Source organism: Ursus americanus, chromosome 8 (genome assembly GCF_024610735.1).
Source record: "Ursus americanus isolate L20-20 chromosome 8, mUrsAme1.1.p, whole genome shotgun sequence".
Lineage (NCBI taxonomy): Eukaryota > Metazoa > Chordata > Mammalia > Carnivora > Ursidae > Ursus > Ursus americanus.
Window position 1 is genome coordinate 78,366,357 of NC_142134.1, and position 22,724 is coordinate 78,389,080.

Genomic DNA, 22,724 nt, shown 5'->3' on the forward strand with positions numbered 1-22,724 from the left:
ACGATCTGGCACAGCACAGCCCAGATGGACACACACACACACACACTCACACACACACACACACACACACACACACACACACTAACTAACAACACAACCTCTCTGAGCCACGCTCTCTGCAGTTCCATGAATGAAGCCTTTCTACTCTCCCCATGGCATGCATGGCACTGTGAACAATTCTCTATTCTAATAAGGTTGAATGAGGTCACATCTTCTATACGTGAAGATCCTTCGTTAAGCTATGAACTTCTTGAACCTAAGAACCATGTCTCATTTCCTCTGCATTTCACTGCCTAGCCCAGTGACCAAGAGACAGTAAGTGATCAATAAAGGCTTTCTAAATAAATTATGCATGGAAAAATGGACAAGTAAAAGAAAGGGTGATGGGTGGGTGGGTGGATGGAAGGGTGGTGGGTGAGTAGACAGATGCACAGATGGGTGGATGGAAGAGTGTAGGTAGCTGGGTGGATGGATGGATGGATGGATGGACAGGTAGATGGAAGACTGGTGGATGGGTGGATGGAAGAGTGGTAGGTGAGTAGATGGGCGAATGGATGAGTGAATGGACAGGTGGATGGACAGATGGATGAGTGGAAGAGTGGTAGGTGAGTGGATGGATAGATGGATGGACTGTAGATGGACAAGTAGATGGAAGATTGTAGGTAGAGGGGTGGATGGATGGATAGATGGATTGTGGATGGACAGGTGAACAGAAGGATCGTAGGTAGAGGGATGGATGGATAGATGTGTAGATGGACAGGTGGATGGAAGGGTGGTAGATGGATGGATAGATGGAAGAGTGGCAGGTAGATGGGTGGACGGATGGATGGATGGACAGGTGGATGGAAGAGTGCTGGGTGGGTGAATGGACAGATGAATGGGTGAATGGATGGGTGGATGGAAGAGCAGTGAGTGGGTGGATGGAGAGATGGGTGGGGAGGACGGATGAAGGGGTGAATGGGTGGAAGGACGGGCAGATGGATGCGTAAATGATGAAACCCTGAGAGAAAGCAAAGGCGAGTGAAGCCCTGCTTCGGAAGCTGCCTTACCCTCTCGCTGACACGTTTCAGCAACTCTTCTGCTTCCTCCATCGCCGCCATCTCCCTCTGGTACTGGCTTTCTGTCTTCTTTCTCGTCTCCAGGTCACATTCAGCCGTCAAGGCCACCATCTTCCGATCATACTCCTCTTGAATTTCTTTCTCCAGCCACAGAAACTGCTTTTTGAAAACAGCCCCCATCCTCCTCTCTACTTGGGGGGACAGGTGACCAGAGCTGGCCAGGTTCTTCAGCAGAAGGGCAATGATGTCTCTGCTGATCTGGGTTCGACAAGCCTCTAGGTCTGAGTCTGCCCGATTCAGGGTGGCAATCTCCAACCTGGGAGAGACAAAAGCCAAGAGGATTCCACTACATGACGCCACAGCAGAAACAGGTCCCTCAGAGCTCTGAGGTTGTAAATCGTTGGAGGTAAGGACTCTCTTTTTCCATTTTCCCTCCTCCTCTGCCTCCCTCCCTCCTTCTCCAGCCAGTTACTGATGACCAGCCACTCAATCCACAGAGTCTGCTTTAGTCAATTTGCTGGAAACTGTAAGGAACAGAATGAATATAAGGCCTGGTCTTTGTCAACAAGTAACAATCACAAGGAGGCCAAGGGAAAAATGCAGAGTTAATATATTTGGAGGACTTTAAACTAAAATTTATTTTACTTTTCTCTGATTAAAAATTAACTTGTGGGGGGCGCCTGGGTGGCACAGCGGTTAAGCGTCTGCCTTCAGCTCAGGGCGTGATCCCGGAGTTCTGGGATCGAGCCCCACATCAGGCTCTTCCACTATGAGCCTGCTTCTTCCTCTCCCACTCCCCCTGCTTGTGTTCCCTTTCTCGCTGGCTGTCTCTATCTCTGTCAAATAAATAAATAAAATCTTAAAAAAAAAAAAATTAACTTGTGGATATAACAACTAAACGTAATACGGTACCCTGGATGGGATCCTGGAACAGAAAAAGGATATTAGAACCACTAGGGAACTTTGATTAATCCTAATGTACCAACGTTGGTTCACTGATGGTAATAAGTGTGCCATCGTCATGTAAGTGAACAACAGGGGAAACTGAGTGCAGGGTATGTGGGAACTCTCCGCACTAGCTTCCCAGTTGTTCTGCCAACACGTTACTGCTCTAAAAATACAGCGTACTCAAGAAATATCAACAAGATGCTTCACAGGGTCCCAGGTTCTAGAACTTGGCTGTGGTGGTGGTCGCATGACTATATGTTTTAGAATAACATAGCAGACTATACTCTCAAGATGGGCGAATTCTACAGTAGGCTAATTATACCTCTTAGAGCTGTAAAATGATGCACAGAAAAAATATTTAATGTTCATGATTAAAAAAATCTGGAAAATAAAGACAGAGGAGACGTCATTCACTGTGAGGCCAACATTTCAACAGAACCAAGGAAGGCATTTGGTTGTATTTGCTTCCAGTCTGTCTCTCTTTGCCTACGCTTTTCCCTGGATGCACACCATTTGCACAGATGCAAGGACAATTATGTTCTTTTCAATCAGCACAGTAATGGGCATCTTTGGGGGTATTTAAAAACTGTAAAGGTTGGGCATCTGGGTGGCTCAGTCGGTTAAGCATCTGCCTTGGGCTCAGGTCACGATCCCAGGTCGGGCTCCCTGCTCAGTGGGGAGCCTGCTTCTCCCTCTGGCTCTGCCCCTCCCCCTGCTTATATGCACATGCTCTCTCTCTCTCAAATAAATAATCTTTTTAAAAAAACTGGAAAGGTTTCTTTCACAATGGTTGCAAAATGGTTCACCTTGTGATGTACCATGATTCATTTAAACCATTTTTCTAGTGTTGCAAATTTGGGTTACTTGGGAAACTCAAAATGTAAAATAATCCTGCAGCAAATATCTTTTTAAAAGTTTTTGCTATTCACAGTGATAGTCTCAGTATGAAATCCACAAATGAAGTCACTGGATCAAATGTGAGCAACATTTCGAAAGCTCCTAGAATGCCCTGCCACACTGCTTTCCAGAAAAACTCCCCCCGCAAAGCAGTAGGATCCGTATTTCGCCCCTCCCTCTACAATGCTTAAAAATCTTTGATAATTTGATGGGAGAAAGTGGCATCTTACTGTAAAAAGATAAGGGTCTTAAGAAAACATTATTATAGAGATTGCCAACCATTTAAAAGTAGAGAGAAGAGTATGACTCCCAATGTACTCACTACCCAACCTCAAAAAGTGTCACTAGCTACCAAACTCGTTTTAGTTATTCTCTTAATGTTTGTTTGAGCATTAAAAAAAAATTTTTTTTTAAGATTTTATTTATTTATTTGACAGAGAGAGAGAGACAGCCAGAGAGACAGGGAACACAAGTAGGGGGAGTGGGAGAGGAAGAAGCAGGCTCCCAGCAGAGGAGCCCGATGTGGGGCTCGATTCCAGAACTCTGGGATCACGCCCTGAGCCCAAGGCAGACGCTTAACGACTGAGCCACCCAGGCGCCCCCTGTTTGAGCATTTTTTAAAAGATTTTATTTATTTAACAGACAGAGAGAGTGAGCACAAGCAGGGAGAGCGGCAGGCAGAGGGAGAGGGAGAAGCAGGCTCACTGCTGAGCAGAGAGCCCGACACAGGTCTCGATCCCAGCACCCCAGTGCTTGAGCATTTTAAAGCAAATCCCGTGTTTTCCATTTTACTTGTAAATTCCTCGGTGTGTATCTTTAACCGTCAAGGATACGCGCCTATATAAGCACGTGCTTATGCATATCTGTGTTTGTGTCTATTTACCTCATCTTGATGTCATGATCATATCAAATATATTATCAGTCATATTTAAAATATTAACAGTAACTCCAATAATTAATGTCAGTCATTTTCAAACTATTTCAAGTGTGTCAAAATGATTTTTACAGTTGGAAGTTTCCCTCAAGAACCAAACAAGGTCCCCCAATGTCAGTTAAGTCCACTTTATTCTGCCCCCCCCCGCCCCGTTTTTCTTTTGCAACATTGATCTGTTGGGGAAGCTGAGTTATTTATTCTGCAGAATGCCCCACATCCTGGATTTGGTGGATTCTTTCCATGGGGTGTCACTGTTCCTCTAGCCTCTGTATTTCCTGTAAAGTACTAGCTGGATCTTATGTCTTGATTAGAATCAGACTTAATTTGTTTTCCAAAATACCCCATAAGCGGTACTGTGTGCTTCCTTCCTGTAAGGTCAGACGGTGGGTCAGTGCTAACAGAGATGAGTACACTCAAGCCGCCGACCTGATTCAGGCACTATAAAATCTATCCACTTTTACCTAATGGTTTTAGCATCCACGTGTAACTGTCACTAAAATCCATGATTTCATTAAGGTTTGAGAAATGCACATTTTCTAATTCTATCCCTTCCACGTTCTGAAAGCTAAGATTCTTCAGCAATCCAGTTACGCTGACATAAAGTCTGTAGACAGAATGGATGTTTGATTCCTTGCTAATGACAATTGGTTGTCATAACAACTTCCAATGGTGACGAATGAGTTAGGGTCTATTACTTTGTTGTTGTTTTGGTTTGATTTGGTATGAGAGGAAAAGGCTGATAAAACTCTGGCCAAGTCCCTGAGAGTCTGAGCTCTGGATCACATTTACCCGGAAAACTCATAAGGGGAAGAACATCAAATATGTTACAAGGCAACACAGCTTAGGGGAAAATGATACCTTATCAGTAGATCACATTGGGATAGGAGGACCTATGAGTGAACCACAGATATCTAACAGGGAAGACTGAGGTGACTCTGGGAACTGGGCGTGCCTCTTGTGGGGACCCTGGATGCTCTATGAGTTGTTACAGGAGATTCTGGCACCCGTGGGGGATGAAGCTTTCAAGACAGGGAGGCTCCCACAGCTGCCTGGTGAGGATTACCTCTCCTTGCAGCCGAGCTGTGTCACCTGGGGAAAAAGCATGTGCAGTGTGATCTGGGGCAAGGACACCCATGGACAAATGACTGACATCCTCATAGCAAGCCACGCTCCTGCCCTGCAGCCATGTGCGTACACGGGGTCAAGTGGGGCTTAAGGGAGTCTTCCAAGTCCAAGTGCTTATTTAGCTGGACCAAGGAACATACCCTGCCTCTGCACAGTATTGCTATGAAATTAGAGATTTTCATAGATTTGGTGGGTTTCAATCAAATGCAGTCATTATTGTTTTTGATGCTCAAAGTTTTCCATCTTAGGTCAGACTAGCTCCTGTGTCCTTTAGACACAACACAATCAGTCTAGCTTTAAATAACAGCTCATGCATCTCTCGTCTTTCATTCTCTCAACAAGTGCTTTCTGAACTTCACACGTGCAGAGCTGACATCCTGATTTTTCTTGGTGAGGCCCTTTTGATGACTTCCAGAACTGTTAGACAATGCACTTGTGTTGTTTTAAACCACCAAGTTTGTGGGAATTTGTGACTGCTGAATGTGAAACCAATACACCCTGCCCAACCACTCCCTCTTTCATTCATTAATTGACTCATTGATTAACTTGCACAAGAAAATCTTGTGGCTGCCTGTTGGGCACACTGCAAGTGCTTCACCGGGAGCACGGGGTTGGGATGAACGGAAGGACATCTCCTCGGGTCTTTGTTGTCAAACCGCCTCCTGGCTAAGGGACCCAGGGACCAAGGACTTAGTTCCCTTGCAGCATGAGGGGGTCACACTCACAGGCTGAAAGAGATGAGAAACATAAAAAGCATGGTGTAGGGGTGCCTGGGTGGCTCAGTCCGCTGAGCATCCGACTCTTGGTTTTGACTCAGGTCGTGAGATCAAGCCCCGTCTTGGGCTCTGCACTTGGCTTGGAGTCTGCTTGAGATTCTCTCTCTCCCTTTGCCCCTCCCCCCACTCACGTGCTCTCCCCTTCTCTTAGATGAATAAATAAATAAAATCAATCAATCAATCACGCACGGCGAAGCATCTCGAATTTTGTTCATTCTAAGTCATCCTTGTTTCCCTGTTCTTGGCTACCCTCGTCCCAGGACACAGGCTGCAGAACAGAGTATCACACACAGCTCACCCTTCCCAACTGCCTGGGGAGACAATCTCACAAGCACTTTCTGTTTAAACCGTTTTCATGTTAATCACCACAGATGAACTGTCAGAAGCGACAACAATGAAAACTGCCAGGATGTCCCAAAGCCACAAAGGAAAGAAAAATGTCCTTTTAAATGAATTAAGATACCATGCAGCTAATGAGGCCAACTCTCATCTGTTAATTTCCCAAATGGCCACAGGAGAGGAAAATAAGTATTAGGAATTCACTGTCGACATACAGGACCGGGTCCGCTGCGGGGAGGTAACTCCCGCTGTCTCCTGCGGCATTCTAAATGGTTTATAATGAAATGCACATATTTTCCACCCCCCCCCAAAAGTCCCTAATGGTTCCATGAGACAGACAGGGAGCCCCTGTGAGTCACACATGCTGGGCTGAGATTCTTACTGCAACAAGTTGGTGGAGTTGACAGGATTCAAACACCGCGTTCCCAGGGGACACCCGTTTTTTCCAGGTCACAAAAATGTCATCTTGTCCCCGCACTGATGAGTCTGTTTGCCCAGGCCAGTTCTGCTGCACACACACCCTGTACCAACCACACACCTGTTGTAAAGGGGGACCTTCACACAGGAGTGGGAAACGATGTCCAGCTCAAGAGGTACGTAATAAATAGAAGCCATTCAAGTTTATTAACAGGCTCGCTTATGATAACGTCTTTCTCAAAGAAACTGCACAGACCTGGTCAGTACTGTGATTAGCTACTGATGATCAAGAAAAGGGAACGACATTAGTGTCTTTTCCTTATTTATCTCATGTAACAATTAATCAAGTTCTCACCAAAGAACACAAAATGAGGAGAGGATTTGACACACAAGGCAGAAAATGTTCTCTTGAATGTGAAAGAGACCCCATTAGCAGGGAGGATAATTAATTCAGAAGGAAAAAAAAGTATCCGCGCCCATTTTTCACAGTATAAATTCAGCATCTTCAAGTTAGCTGGGGTAAGCATAACCCACGAAAACCAATCAGTACTAGAGAAACTGAAATTTTCCTCCCAGGAGCCAATTTCCATGGACAGTCAATACTGTATGGGGATTCCATGCCAGGACCAAAAATCATATTTGTAACTGTCAATTTGAGGGCCTGGACAATGCAAATTTAGTGGGGAAAATACCTCCTGAGTACCTTCACTGTCAAAACTACTGAGAGCTTAAATCAGAGTGAAAATAGTCAACGTATGTGAGCGAGACATCAGCAAAAGTTATGGTAAACCATACACTTCCGGTTCGGTAAGAACTCACACAGACTGTAGGGTACAAGGCGTCAGTGGTCTGCATCCTTCCTCTGTGACATTTTTCCTCCCGCAGAGCCCTTCGTTCAGAAGGTGCGTCAATAACAGCTGGGTGTTATACGTAACTAATGAATCACTGAACACTACATCAAAAACTAATGATGAAGGGCGCCTGGGTGGCACAGCGGTTAAGCGTCTGCCTTCGGCTCAGGGCGTGATCCCGGTGTTATGGGATCGAGCCCCACATCAGGCTCCTCTGCTATGAGCCTGCTTCTTCCTCTCCCACTCCCCCTGCTTGTGTTCCCTCTCTCGCTGGCTGTCTCTATCTCTGTCAAATAAATAAATAAAAATCTTAAAAAAAAAAAAAACTAATGATGTTCTATACAGTGGCTAACTGAACATAATTTAAAAAATGAAGTCTATTTTGTCTAATAAAAAATTAAAAATATATAAAAAATCAAAAATAAATTAAAAACTAAAAAAAAAAAAAAGTAGTTGGATTGGGCCCGCCCTCTCCTGGCCTCATGCTCTGTGAAGCGGGTAGCACCCCATCACCGCGTGTGAGCGTGAGTGTGTGTGTGTATGTGTGTGTGAGCACAAGCAGAAGCTGGGGGACCGTTGGCAGGGAAGGTGTTAAGGAAATCCGAGCACTGGTTGGAAAGACGATGTAGCTGACATCCAGGGTTTATCTGATTTCATCTATAAACGTTTCACCCCAGAGTTTCTTTCAGAGGCTCTTCAGGTAGAATACAATCTGTCTTTCCAGGTAAGAGCTGCAAGAGTTATCCATCTCGCCAGACATCTGGCTCACCTCCCTACATTTCATGTTTGTGGATTTTATGTCCCCCAACCACGGACGGCGTGTGAGCACGAGGACTTGACGTGGGTCCCTGCTTTATCTAGACAGTGCCCAGCAAGAGGAGCGCTCGTTAAATGTCTCCCAGATGGATAAACCGAAAGCCGAAATTCATGGGGCCGCATCTGTCCCAGAGCCTGACCCTCCCTCTTCTTCTGGCTCTGCCATCTGCCCTCATCCCCCCACCCTGTGCAGTGCCCCGTCCCCTGCCACCTGCGCGCTGTGCCATCTTGTCAGGACTGTCTATGAGTCTGTCTTCTCTCAACTGTGAGTTTCTGGTTCTGACCCATCTCAGCATCCACGGTGCATAGAAAATAGCTCTGAATGAGAAAGTGCTCGGGAAACACTGGTTGGGTGAGGGGTAAACGAGCGAAAGCAGGAAGGAGGGCTGTGAAGGGCTGACCTGCCGGCTGGTCTTCGGAACTGTGATCGCCGCTTATATGAGAATCTATGGTGACAACACATCTACCAGAGAGCTGACGTCCCCTAGCACCGAAATACCCATGACATTTAGGAATCTCAAGCTGATGTCCCCCTCCCCCCACTCAGACCACAGTGGTCAGGAGGAGATATCCTCCTGAAGAGATATGTATACGTGCGTGTCAACTAAGCGTCTTGAATAGTTTCACGTGTTTGTGAAAAAATAAGACAAAAACAACAAAGCAAAGATTTTCAAAGTAAAAAGTCTGAACTAAATGCCTGGGTTAGCGTCATGACATGAAATCGATGAACGCTTGAAAGGAAAGGCACTTTGCAATCCCCAGCGAAACCGGAGCGGCAAGGGGACTGCACACAGTTCTGCTGTCAGTGTTCGCCTTCTCAAAGGCCCAGGGACCCCAACCCAGATCAAAGCCTGAAGCCCACACCCAGCCGTCCAGACTCCACACCGGGCCGGCCTCCCTCTCCAGCTGCAGGTCAACAACCCGGGATAACCTGACGGCCTGGCGTTTCCTGAAGCTTATGCCCCTGCCTGAGTCACTGCTGTCCCCAGTCAGCCTCCCCGGTGACTGACCACACACCAGACCTCCAGCCCACAAACCTCTCCCGGCAAGAAGGGCTCTAACGCCAGGTCGTCAGAGCACCAGGAATCACCTCCTTCACAGTGCCCAGCATCGTGTGTAATCACGTATTTTTCCATGTGATTCTCTCATGAATGCCTGTCCTCCCGACTGCACTAGGAGCTCCGGGGGGCCAGGACCCGGCCTGTTGCCAGGTTCCGTGCCCTCAATGGACCGAATAATGCACGACATGCTCAGTTAGAGCAAGGAATTGAGAAGCGGGGAGTCAGTGAGTAACTGTAGCCCATTTCTGCGAAATCTATAAGGCTGAGTCATAGAAGGAAACTGTAGAGTCCAATGGGCGGAACAGAGCCGAGAATGAAAGGGTCTGGAGACAGCTGAATCACTTACCGGGAGCCTGGCCAGAGCCCCTGTTCTCGGCCCTGGGCATACAGGAGCTTGTTAAATCCTCACCTTCTGTGGGGCGTGCACCATCACCACCCTGGGTTCAGAAGAGGCCCCGGAGGCACAGGGAGGTTACGGGTTGTGCTCAAGGTCATCGAATGATTAAGTGGCTGATCAGGAGTGGGGGACAAGCACTGCACTCAAATGGTCCAGCCTAAGCCCAGGCCACCTCCTCTGCTCACCAGACAAGGAGACACAAACACCTTCCACGTGTGAAAGATGTCCAACCTCGTGCGTTAGAAGGAAACGTGCAGATTGGAGCTACAGGGAAGTGCCACGGTTTCCTATCAGACTGACGCAGGTAGAACGACCCGGAGCCACTGTGACTGGGTATGTGACACAGGGACTCTCCGACGCCAGACGGTAAACTGGCCTGGCCTCTATGGTGGGCAATCCGACAGCATCTATGAAAAGCACACAATTAGGCAATTTCACTTTGAAGAGTCCAAGCTGCAGTTAACTTTACATGCAAGTGCATAGCCCTCGATGCGGGAGGTCAACAACCCTACGATCACCAGGGGCTGGGGAGCACGGGGTGACCACGTGGGCTCTGCACTCAGACCACCTGGGCTCACATCCTCGTACTTGCCATGTGATTCTGGACAAGTGACTCACACACTGTGCTTTAGTCTCCTCATCTGTAAATAGTCCTTAGCTCAGAGGCTGCTCTGCGGAGTAGACAGGTTATGCACACAAGAGCTGCACTTGACAAGAGGATCCCACAGTACATGAAAAGGATTGTTCACCACGACTAAGTGGGATTTATTCCTGGGCCGCAAGGGTGGTTCAACATCTGCAACTCAACCAATGTGATACACCACATTAACCAAAGAAAGGACAAGAACCCTATGATCCTCTCAATAGATGCAGAAAGACCATCTGACAGAATACAGTATCCTTCCCTGATGAAAACTCTGCACAGTGTTAGGGATAGAGGGAACATACCTCAACATCATAAAAGCCATGCATGAAAGACCCACAGCGAATATCATCCTTATTGGGGAAAAACTTAGAGCTTTACCCCTAAGGTCAGGAACATGACAGGGATGCCCACTCTCACCACTGTTGTTCAACATGGTACTAGAAGTCCTAGCCTCAGCAGTTAGACAAGAAGAAGAAATAAAAGGCATCCAAATCGGAAAAGAAGTAGTCAAACTTTCTCACAGACGACATGACATTCTACGTAGAAAAACCAAAAGACTCCACAAAAAAACTGCTAGAACTCATACAGGAATTCAGCAAAGGGGCAGGACACAAAATCAACGCACAGAAGTCAGCTGCATTTCTGTACACGAACAATGAAGAAAGAGAAATCAAGGAGCTGATCCCATTTACAACTGCACCAAAAACCATAAGATACCTAAGAATAAACCTAACCAGAAAGGTAAAAGACCTGCACTCTGAGAACTATAGAACACTTACGAAAGAAATTGAAGAGGACACAAAGAAATGGACAAACATTCCACGCTCGCGGATTGGAAGAACAAATATTGTTAAAATGTCTATGCTACCCAAAGCAACGTACACATTCAATGCAATCCCTATCAAAATATCATCCGCATTTTTCACAGAGTTGGAACAATTCTAAAATTTGTATGAAACCACAAAAGACTCCAAATAGCCAAAGTAATTTTGAAAAAGAAAACCAAAGCTGGGGATATCACGATGCCTGACTTCAAGCTCTATCACAAAGCTGGGATCATTAAGACAGTACGGTACTGGCACAAAAACAGACACATAGATCAATGGAACAGAATAGAGAGCCCAGAAGAGGACCCTTAACTCAATGGTCAACTAATTTTCGACAAAGCAGGAAAGAATATCCAATGGAAAAAAGACAGTCTCTTCAACAAATGGTGCTAGGAAAATTGGACAGCCACATGCAGAAGAATGAAACTGGACCACTTTGTTACACCATACACAAAAATAAATTCAAAATGGATGAAAGACCTAAATGTAAGACAGGGATCCATCAAAACCCTAGAGGAGAACACAGGCAGAAACCTCTGTGACCTCAGCTGCAACTTCTTGCTAGACACGTCTCCAAAGACAAGGGAAACAAAGCAAAAATGAACTTTTGGGACTTCATCATGATAAAAAGCTTTTGCACAGCAAAGGAAACATTCAACAAAACCAAAAGAAAACTTACAGGATGGGAGACGATATTTGCAAATGTCCTATCAGATAAAGGGCTAATATCCAAAATCTGTAAAGAAGTTATCAAACTCAACACCCAAAACACACACCAAAAATCCAGTCAATGAATCGGCAGAAGACGTGAACAGACATTTCTCCAAAGAAGACGTACACGTGGTCAATAGCCACCTGAAAAAATGCTCAACATCACTCAGTATCAGGGAAATACAAATCAAAACCACAATGAGATACCACCTCACACCTGTCAGAATGGCTAAAATGAACAAGTCAGGAAACAACAAATGTTGGAGAGGATGCGGAGAAAGGGGAGCCCTCTTACACCGCTGGTGGGAATGCAAGCTGGTGCAGCCACTCTGGAAAACAGTGTGGAGGTGCCTCAGAAAGTTGAAAATAGAGCTTCCCTACAACCCAGCAATTGCACTACTGGGTATATATCCCAAAGATACAAATGTAATGATCTGAAGACGCATGTGCACCTCAATGTTCACAGCAGCAATGTCCACAACAGCCCAACTATGGAAAGAGCCCAGATGTCCATCGACAGATAAATGGATAAAGAAGATGTGGTGTATATACAACGGAATACTACTCAGCCATCAAAAAAATGAAATCTCGCCATTTGCAATGACGTGGGTGGACCTGGAGGGGATTATGTTAAGTGAAATAAGTCAGTCAGAGAAAGACAAATATCATAGGCACTCGTGGGGAACTTAAGAAATAAAACATGAACATATGGGAAGGGAGGGAAAAATAAAATAAGATGAAATCAGAGAGGGAGACAAAGCATAAGAGACTCTTAACTCTAGGGAGCAAACTGAGGGTTACCGGAGGAGAGGGGGGTGGAGGGTAACTGGGTGACGGGCATTAAGGATGGCTCGTGATATGATGAGCACTGGGTGTTATATGCAACTGATGAATCACTGAATCCTACCTCTGAAACTAATAATACACTATATGCTAACTAAATTGAGTTTAAGTAAATAATTAAAAACAATCAGAGCTGTCTCTCACTTATATTAAATTCTCAATAAATTCAGTAATCTTTACTATTATTAGAATATTATGCAGCCACTTAAAATTAAGAACAGGTTGTTCCATAGTTACAGACGGTCAACAATCTCCAAGATTGTTGCAAAGCGGGAAAAAAAACCCAAAACAGTGTGTGAGGTATGCTATTATTTTACATTTTTAAAAAGGGAGTATATGTGTAAATACGCGTATCGCCTCGGACAATCTCCAAAGGATACATGCATGGCACGGGGCATGGACGGCCTTCGGTGCGGGGATGAGAAGACAGTCTGACTTTCACCGTACGGCCTTTTATGCCACTTTCATTTCTCGCCTTGTTCATTATTTACTATTCAAAAAATTGGCTAAGAGACAGAAAAAAGAAACGTGGGCATTAATCAGAGTCGAGGACTATACACGTGGTCTTCTCCGGGGGCACGGGGAGTTTCTGGCTTGCTTTTGACAGCCTCTCTCCGGGCTGGTATCTGTGGCTGGTGCCAAACCAACCGTGTATAGTAAGGTCAAGGGGGTGGCCCAGGGCAGAACCCCTAAAGTCTGCTAGAAGCACCGCCATCCCCAGAAAAGCCGGCTCTACTCCTGCCTGCCTGCGTAGACTTTGCGTTTGTGACGAGCATTCATTTGGTTGGGAGGCTGATCAAAATGGCCAGTGCCGGCGAGAGGCCACGCACATCTCCCTGTCCTCGGGGCCCCTGCGCGTGGAGGAGCTCTGTGAGGGAACTGACGGGGGGCCAGGGGTTGGCACTTGGCGTGAGCAGCCACAGCACACGGTGGCCCAGAGCAGGCGGTCTCCAAAGATGGCTTTACGGGGAGGCGTGCAGTGTCGCTGCGGGGCGCATAATGCCTGCAGGTAAGCCACGTCGTCCAACCTGGTTTTCAGAGTAATCAAAGTGAGGCTGACTTGTGCTTTGGCCAGGCTGGAGAACGTGCCCGACCTATGTCTTATTCCCCGCTGGCTCAGGACTCCAGGGGAGGGGAGAATGGAGCTCCTTCCTGACCCCCTTGGATACTCCAACAGTTGGGGTGATTCCTTTTATCTCTAAGAAACCCCCAAGATGATGCATGAGCCTCGTGGCCTGGATGGGGTGGTGTGGATTAGATGGACGCCAAGTCAGGGAGAACGTCACATCACACCCCGCAAAGGCTCGCTGGACCAGGTGTAAACCGCTCGCACGCGGCAGAGGCCCTTTCGATGCTTCCTCCAGCTTGCACGGTCTCACAGCGCTGCATTGATTCGTGCATGAGCTGTTTCCCCCGTAGACGGTGGGCATTCTGGGGGTGCTTGCTTTTCTCAGCCTCATCTCCAGCCCCTCACCTAGCACAGCACCAGGAGCTCAGCGGGGTCTCGGGAAACACCTGCTGGAAGAAGGAAAGCGGCTCCTCCAAGAAACCCTCGCGTTGCCGGGAAGAGGACAGTGAGGGTTGCCATGGAAACAAGATGGGCATTACTGCCGCTCTGCTCCGCCACAGTCCCCACTCTGTCCCCCATAAAAAATCCCTCTCTGGCTTGTCAGCCACTGGCAGGAACCCGGCAGCTCGTGGGAGCTGGGCAGCAGGGCACAGGTGTGTGAGCGGGTTTTCAGCCCCGGAGCGTCCGACAGGATGCCGCCCTGCCAACACCTTGACTTCAGCCCCGGGAAACCAACTTTGAGCCTCTGGCCTCCAGCACCGTGGGAGAATAAGCTCTGTTCTTTGGAGCCCCCAACTGTGTGGTCATAGGGAACACCTCTCGTCCCTCTCCTGCTCCCCAACACAGAGCCTGGGGCCAGCTTCTGTCCTAGCACCTACGGGACAGCCACCGCTCGCCCCACTTGATAGATAAGACACCCAGAGTCACCTGACAGTAAGTGCCACTGCTGGGACCCACACCAGGAGGTCTTGCTTCTCAACCCAACCTCTAACCCCTGGGCTCTACCCTCCCCCTCCTGACCTTCGGCAGTCTCTGCACCTCCCAGGCTGGCTGGGGCCTCTGGCCTCGCATGCGCAGCCTACCTGCCCGGTAATGCTTTGGGCTTCTGCTGTTAAGCCACCTGTCCACTCAGGCAGGGCTGTCCCACACCTTCCCACAGCCCTCTCCTCTTCTTCCCGATGTCCTCATGTCGTACGTCACTGAGAAGCATCACACAGGTACCTGCCGTGTTCACACCTCCCATCCACACCCCTGCACGCGTCCCTGAGTACTCTGGACCTTCCTTCCTGCAAGGCCCAGCCCCTCCCCAGTGCAGACACCCAAGCCCTGGCTCCCATCTTCTCAGCACCCTCTTTCCTGCAACTGTCCCTGCCCTCCCCCCAAACCCTGGCCTCCCCCTGTCTGTGGAGGACTGTCCCCAGCAGAATGCTCAGGGCTCTGGCATCACCGTAAATGTCCTTCTCCTGGCCCCAGGTTGCCCTTAGTCTGCTGCTCCCCATTTCTGCTCCCCTGCATGGCAAAGTAGTGGAGTCACAGTGGTTATGGTGGCCATTCTACTTGCCCCATGCTCCCCAAATCTGCTCTGGCCCTCGGCCATCTCCCGGCTGCAAAAACCAGACCCCTCCCAGTCCTCACCTGATGGAACTGCAGGCAACATCAGACACAGCTGGTCACCCCTTCTTCTGGAACCCCCTTCTCTCTGCTTTCCTGCCCTCATTGCCCTGGGTTCCTGTTACTTTTCTGACGGGGTAAAGGCTGCAGTTCCTGAGAGCGCTGTCCCGCTCCCCACCCCTCGATGCCACTGTCCACTCTCCCTCCTGGGTCCCAGAGCTGCCACTTCTAGCCCCGAGCCTGTGTCTGAACAGACATGCCCGTCTGGTGTCTCTAGGCATCTTCAACTCGCTCAGCCCAGAAATGCCTCTGGATCCTTTCAAAACTCAATCCTCCCTCTTCTCTTGTCTTAGGAAGTAGCATCCCTGTATGCTGACGGCTCTTCTCCCAGAAAGCCCACTCCCAAGCCGTCAGTGGGTGCTGCTATCCTCCCTCGTCCGTCCCTGGATTCCACAGACCCCCATGCAGCCAGCGGGAGGGACATCACACAGACCTACACCCTGGGGGTCCTCTTGGGAAACGGGCCCTGAGTGAGGGGCCCCTGTGCAGCCCAGCCAGACCACAGCCAAGGGAGCTGGCGGCTGCCAACTGAACGCCACTCTGCTAGGTGTCCCCTCCACAGCCGGACGCCCTGGGGCGAACTCTGGGCAGCCTGTGAGGCCATTTCATACCTAGGAACGTGCTGTGCTTACTCCTGGTTTGAGTAACACCGCACCTTCTCACCACCTTAGCTGCCAAATTAACCACATAGCCTCTAATGTATCTGCTGGAGACTCTCCGTCCAGCTTATCACTGAGGTGCGGCATCACCCCCACAAGCACCTACTGTGTGCCAGGCAGAGGCACGGCATCACCCCCACAAGCACCTACTGTGTGCCAGGCAGAGGCGCGGCATCATCCCCACAAGCACCTACTGTGTGCCAGGCAGAGGCACGGCATCACCCCCACAAGCACCTACTGTGTGCCAGGCAGAGGCACGGCATCATCCCCACAAGCACCTACTGTGTGCCAGGCAGAGTTTGAAGCACTGGGGCTAGATCAGTGTGCAAGACAGAAAGTCCCTGCCTTTGCAAGCCTACTGCCTGGATGGGAAGACAGAATCCAATGTTAAAGAAAAGATAAGACAAGTAAAGCGGCTTCTGACAGCCTTGAGCAGTGTGAAGTAAGTCGGGGCACGGGGGGCACTTAGAATGACTAATGGAAGCTGCTCCAGGTCATGCCTTGCACTGGCTCGGTGTGACCCTCCAGCCCATCTCCGCGTGCTCCTGCCATGCCAGCCTCATCCCCTTCTAGACCCTCAAGTGCCCACCTACGTCCCTTCATGAGCTCCGTCCATGTGGCCCCCACGGGGTGCTCATCACTCAGGTCTCAGCTCCCCTGACCCACCCCTTGGGGCCTCCCAGAGCCCCCAGGTGAACGTGAGCCCCTGCTATTCTGCAACCGAGCCCCTTGCTCCTTCGTAGCTCCCCACACTGCGGAACTGCAGGGTGAGCCGTGCGCGCCTTTGTACTCTGCTTGCGTGCTTCCCGTGAGGACCAACATCAGGACGATTTGCCAGCATCGAGCCAGGGCCTCCCACGTTTTAAAAATGATTGCACACGGGAGCAAACAACCCAGAAGGAACAAATGAACTACACAAATTTTGGGTGACTCGCTTAATCTCCCTGAGTTCCACAAATGAGAAACAAAATCACATCGCCACAGTGTTAATACAGAATAAAAAGGGCGCAGTTGTACAAAGATATACCACGTGGCCGGCACACGGAAACCACTCAACACATGGATCTAAAAAGCCTCGATTCAGCCAATACGCACCCAACGCCAACTCTGTACGAACCGTAACTTGGAGACAGTTTAGAAGGGGATGCTGGCAGCATCAAAAGACAGTGATGGTCTTCCTTTAAATAACAGGAAATAAGCACAGGCCTGGACTTTCTTTCTTCTCTTCTTTTCCTTTCTTTCTCTTCTTTTCCTTTGCCTCTTTCGGAAAAATCTAAGTGCAATCTTTTCTAAAAGCAACTTTTCTAAAAGTTCCTAAAAGAACAATGGACCTAAAAGCACAGGGCACTGGGTGTTATACGCAACGAATGAATCATCGAACTTTACATCAGAAACCAGGGATGTACTGTATGGTGACTAACATGATATAATAAAAAACATTAAAAAAATAAAAAAAATAAAACTTCTAATGTGAAAAAATAAATGAAAGCACAGGGGCCTGGGCCCAAACCCACTAACATTTGTATGACCTTAGGCAAAACCAATCAACCTTTCCGAACATCAGCTTCCTTTCCAGAACACTGTGAGAATTACCTAAGGTCACGGGAAAGAGGTGCCTGGCGGTGGTCAGGGCCAGAGCAAGGCCGGAGCTAAGACACTGTGGGTTCCCCAGGCTTCTAGAAGCTTCCGGAGCTAAGAGACTGTGGGTTCTCCAGGCTTCCAGAAACTTCCAGGAGCTTCGAGTGGTGCCCGGTTCCTCCTCCCTCTTGCCTCTGCATGCTTGGGGCTGAGCCGCCTCCATTATGACAACGGTCTAGGAGCCTGACACAAACTAGAGGAAAGACCTCTCCCTCAGATCCTCTCTGTAAGAGACAGGCCCATGAAGAAATGATGTTGGAGATAAACAACCATGCAAACCAAGGAGATGCCCTTTGTCAAAGATAAATCAGCAAGAGAGCGCTAGGTTAGGGCTCTGGCAGGTCTGAGAAACGAGGATGCAATCAAGACACCTAATGGCATATTTAGACGCCCAGCTAAACTTCGCGTAAGAATTACAAAAGGGATAAATTATTTGCTAGAGAAAAAAGCTGTTTTTAGCGAGGACACAATCACAGATTTCCATGCATCCTAAGCCCCTGACATTCTGAGTGACATTTTCTTTCTGGGAGCTCCTAAGCCTGACTGTAAAGTCAAGATGGAAAGATTAAAAGTAACTGACAATGCTATGATTAAAAAAAAAAAACACCAGGTCAACCACGGAGTCTGAAATACAACCTGCATTCAATAAATACTGAATATTGGAATGGGGGTGCGGGAGAGGAGCGGGGCGGGGGAGGAGGGAGGGAAGGGGTAGGGGGACGAGGGGGGACGGGACAAATGCAGCTCTCCAGCTGAGCACTCTCAGGTCGTGCTTGACAATAAATCTTAAACACTCTCTGGGCAAAACAAGACTGGTGCCCAAGAAGAAATAAATATAAAATTCCAGAGCTCCTAGGTGATTTATAAGAATAAAATCTTGGTGACCTCAGTGTCCTCGCGGCATTCACACGCCAAGAGCAGCACACTGCAGCCTGTTCATTTCACAGAATGTGGGGCTCAAGGAAGCCCGTGCTCCTTATACACCATCATTTCTTGAACCAACAACAAAAACAGGATGGTTAATACCTTCCCAGATAGTACGGATACCATTCATGCTATACGTTGTCACTACTACGTGTTACTATTGGGTGTACTATTGTGTATTAACACACACACGTATTACATACCTACATATGCTAATGACAGCCCTAAATCCTCTGGGCAGGGGTTGTGGAGTACGACCTACTTGCAAATTAAATATCTAGGTGCTGATCACACAAGCCAAATCATTTCACTCCACTTTTCGTTTCTACGTTTTGAAAGAAAACAGACTTTCAGCTAGGAAATACTTTGATAATCACCTGCTCCTACCATTTAATGTAGTAAGAGACATTTACAAATCTCCGCCAGTAACCAGCCACCTGTCTCCCCACTGCCCATCCAATCCTCGCTCCTTCCTCTTGGGTATTGTGGCAAATTTGAATTTGTTGCCCTTGGCATTCTGATTAGGGAATTAAGCTACAATGAAGGATCACACGTGAATGGCTTCACAAAGCTCAGGTAGCCAAGCTGCACGACCCTGGACCTGGAAACGGACGAACAAGGCCCGGTGCCCAGCTCGGTGCAAGGACAGCCCTGCACGCTCGTGGCTGAAGGCCCGACACGGCCCGACGGCACTCGGCTGGGGAGAGGCAGCCCTCAGGCAGGATGGAAGTCCCTCTGTGCTTAGAACACAGCTCCACTCACAAAGTGCCATGAGTCAGACACGAGAGAGCTCTTCTCTCAAACCAGTGACCGGGCACTCCTCAGGAAGGAGAGACAGCGCTCTGTTTCTGGTGCTCTCTTGGGTCCGTCTCTACACACCATGGGACACCGTTTCCAGGCTCCCCAGGGGACAGGACCAGAGCTGCTCCATCTTGCTCCCAAGCTCTCTGATTTTCAGCTGCTGTTTGCACCGCTCTTGAGAAAGACTCCAAGAGGGGCTGACCCTCTTGAACGCGCGTCTCTTTACCATCTGCTCATGTCCCTTCAAGTCAGGCCCCGGCTCCGAGGCAGAACCCAGAGAGGACTCTGCCACCAAATCCCTGTCCTATCATTAAACTTCACAGTTTAATGGTTTCTTTAGCGCTTATGGTTTCCCTAGTCGAGAGATGAAGAAACTGGGGCTCAGAGAGTGTTTGTGAAATGTACCACGGCCAAGCTTCCACAGAGGAAGCTCCGGTCCTGTCCTGTCACTTACCAGATGTGCGGCTTGCACACACCTCTATACTGAGGACAGCAGCACATTTTCTACTAGCAAATACTAAAAACAGGATGCCCTCCTGGAGAGCATTAGCAGGGGACCCAATTAACGCATGGAAAAGAGACTCTGCATTTTTAAATGCTGCACAAATATAAAATATTATGTAAAGATATAGGGCATTATAACCCATCAGCATCGAGATGACTCCAAATTGACAGAAATTAGTCCGCAGTGGGAGGTGCTCAGGTGAAGCTATGCACCCCGAATCTAGAATCAGAAGAAGTTTGTCGTAAATGGAATCCAGTGTAAGGGGTTTCCACGTGGTCCCGTCACTAATAGTCATCAATATATCCAAGATCTACAAAGAACTTCTCAAACTCAATACACGAGAAACAAATAAACAAATCAAAAAATGGGCAGAAGATATGAACAGACACTTTTCCAATGAAGACATACAAATGGCTAACAGACACATGAAAAAATGTTCCAATTCATTAGCCATCAGGGAAATTCAAATCAAAACCACACTGAGATACCACCTTACGCCAGTTAGAATGGCAAAAATTGACAAGGCAAGAAACAACAATTGTTGGAGAGGATGTGGAGAAAGGGGATCCCTCTTACATTGTTGGTGGGAATGCAAGTTGGTACAGCCACTCTGGAAAACAGTGTGGATGTCCCTTAAAAAGTTAAAAGTCGAGCTACCCTATGACCCAGCCATTGCACTACTGGGTATTTACCCCAAAGATACGACGTAGTGAAGAGAAGGGCCATATGCTCCCCAATGTTCATAGCAGCAATGTCCACAGTAGCTAAATCGTGGAAGGAACCGAGATGCCCTTCAACAGATGACTGGATTAAGAAGTTGTGGTCCATATATACAATGGAATATTACTCAGCTATCAGAAAGAATGATTACCCAACATTTACAGCAACATGGACGGGACTGGAGGAGATAATGCTAAGTGAAATAAGTCAAGCAGAGAAAGACAATTATCATATGATTTCTCTCATCTATGGAACATAAGAACTAGGAAGATCAGTAGGAGAAGAAAGGGAAGAAGAAAGGGGGGTAAACAGAAGGGGGAGTGAACCATGAGAGACTATGGACTCTGGGAAACAAACTGAGGGCTTCAGAGGGGAGGGGGGTGGGGGAATGGGATAGACTGGTGATGGGTATTAAGGAGGGCACGCATTGCATGGTGCATTGGGTGTTATACGCAAGTAATGAATCATGGAACTTTACGCCAAAAACTAGGGATGTACTGTATGGTGACTAACATAATATAATAATAATAAAAAAAAAAAAGAAAGCAAAGAAAGGAAAAATAAACAACTGATATAACCAATAACGAATCCTATGTGTTCAGATGGTGTATTTGGTATAAATGGACCTTCCAAAGATTGTGGCCCCAGACTGAGCGTCCCACTGCTCTCAGGAAGGCCTACCCCTCTCATACGTCCTCTCTGTGGACGTTCTACAGGCAGAGGCTCCAGGGATCTAGCAAGCAGTAAAACCGGTGAATGCCCCCTCCTCACCCACTCCAACAAGCAAACGGAACCCAGAACCCTAGGGAGGCACCCTGAGTTTTTCCCTCCCCTTCAATGTGCAAACTACACCCCCTCTGGGTAGACCCACTCAGCCACATGGCAACCTTCCTGTGTACCCCCCCAAGCCTACTGCTCCTGCCCTCGTCACACACCCACATCTCCTACAACTGTCTCCCTGGACTCACCCTTCTAAGCCATTCTCCATTTGTATCTGGAGTGGCCTTCGAGAACACAAATTTGCCCATATTAACAGGCCACTCCCTGGGTCTCCAGTGCCTACTGCGGAGCCTGACATTCAGAACCCTCCACGAACTAGCCCCTGTCTCACCTGGAGCCTTCACTTAAGTAACTTGACCCAGGGCACGTGGTGGCACAGCCCAGACTTAAACCCCGATCTAACTCCAGGGACCACTGGGTGTCGCCACTGCTCTGTGCTATCTGGGGCCTTGCCTGTTTCACTGTCCATCTGTCACATAGGCTACGCCCATGGCAGGCACTATGCCTGTTCATCACCGAGAATACAGCTTACACAAAGATGGGTTCTGTTCTTATTAAGAGTGATCCAGGTAATTTGGACAAACTATCCCATCAAAAGCTAGTTAGAAAAGCTGGGCAAAAGCAAAATCAGGTTGAGACCATCCAAGAACTAACAAGGAGTAATAAAAGACGAGGTCAAGACCTAGCAGAACAAAGAAATACAGAGGGGTAGATACCCCTACATCTGGGGTCGCCCCATTCTGAAAGGCACCTGCTACATGCCAGAAGAAGCAGCCCAAGGGCTGATAAACTCTGCAGAGTTCTCAAAAGATCTGTAGAACTGGGGAGACAGAAACTCAAGTCCAGGGACTCCAAGGAGAGGTCATCCTGATGAAGTCCCAGAGCTTTTGGTTGGTACAAATGCCTTAAGAGAAAAGATAAGCCAGAAACAGACAGCCCTTTAAGGACCTGAAGCCCTGCTCTGAGTGATCTCAGTCTCTGTGTGGAGGTAATCCACGGTTACGCCCCTAGCTGTCCAGAAGTGGATAATTTCATCCTAGTCCTCGACTGTCATCCTAAACGTTCACATACACTGTCAGGCACACAATCAAAACGACCCAGGCACAGGACGAGACAGGAAACAGGATCACAAACTAAGAGCAAGGACAGATGAAAGGCACAGGACATGGTAAAGATAATCAAGTTTCAGAGACTTTAAGATAATTAGGCATCATATGTTTGAAGAAGTAAAAGAGAAGACAGAATTTTAGAAGACAACTGGACGCTGAGAAAGGAAACACACAAAGAAGCCCACTGTAAATATTTGCCAAA

At 48.1% G+C, this 22,724-nt stretch overlaps 1 protein-coding gene across 11 annotated transcripts in view; it reads right to left on the bottom strand.

Moving 5' to 3' along the window:
* Positions 1-22,724, bottom strand: part of EVC2 (EvC ciliary complex subunit 2) — a 140,878-nt gene that overhangs the window by 74,431 nt on the left and 43,723 nt on the right. For all 11 annotated transcript variants that reach the window (XM_045771464.2, XM_087864283.1, XM_087864280.1 and 8 more), the window contains one exon: positions 1,050-1,374. In XM_045771464.2, coding sequence (XP_045627420.2) covers positions 1,050-1,374 — 325 coding nt within the window. The remainder of the gene's footprint in view (positions 1-1,049; positions 1,375-22,724) is intronic.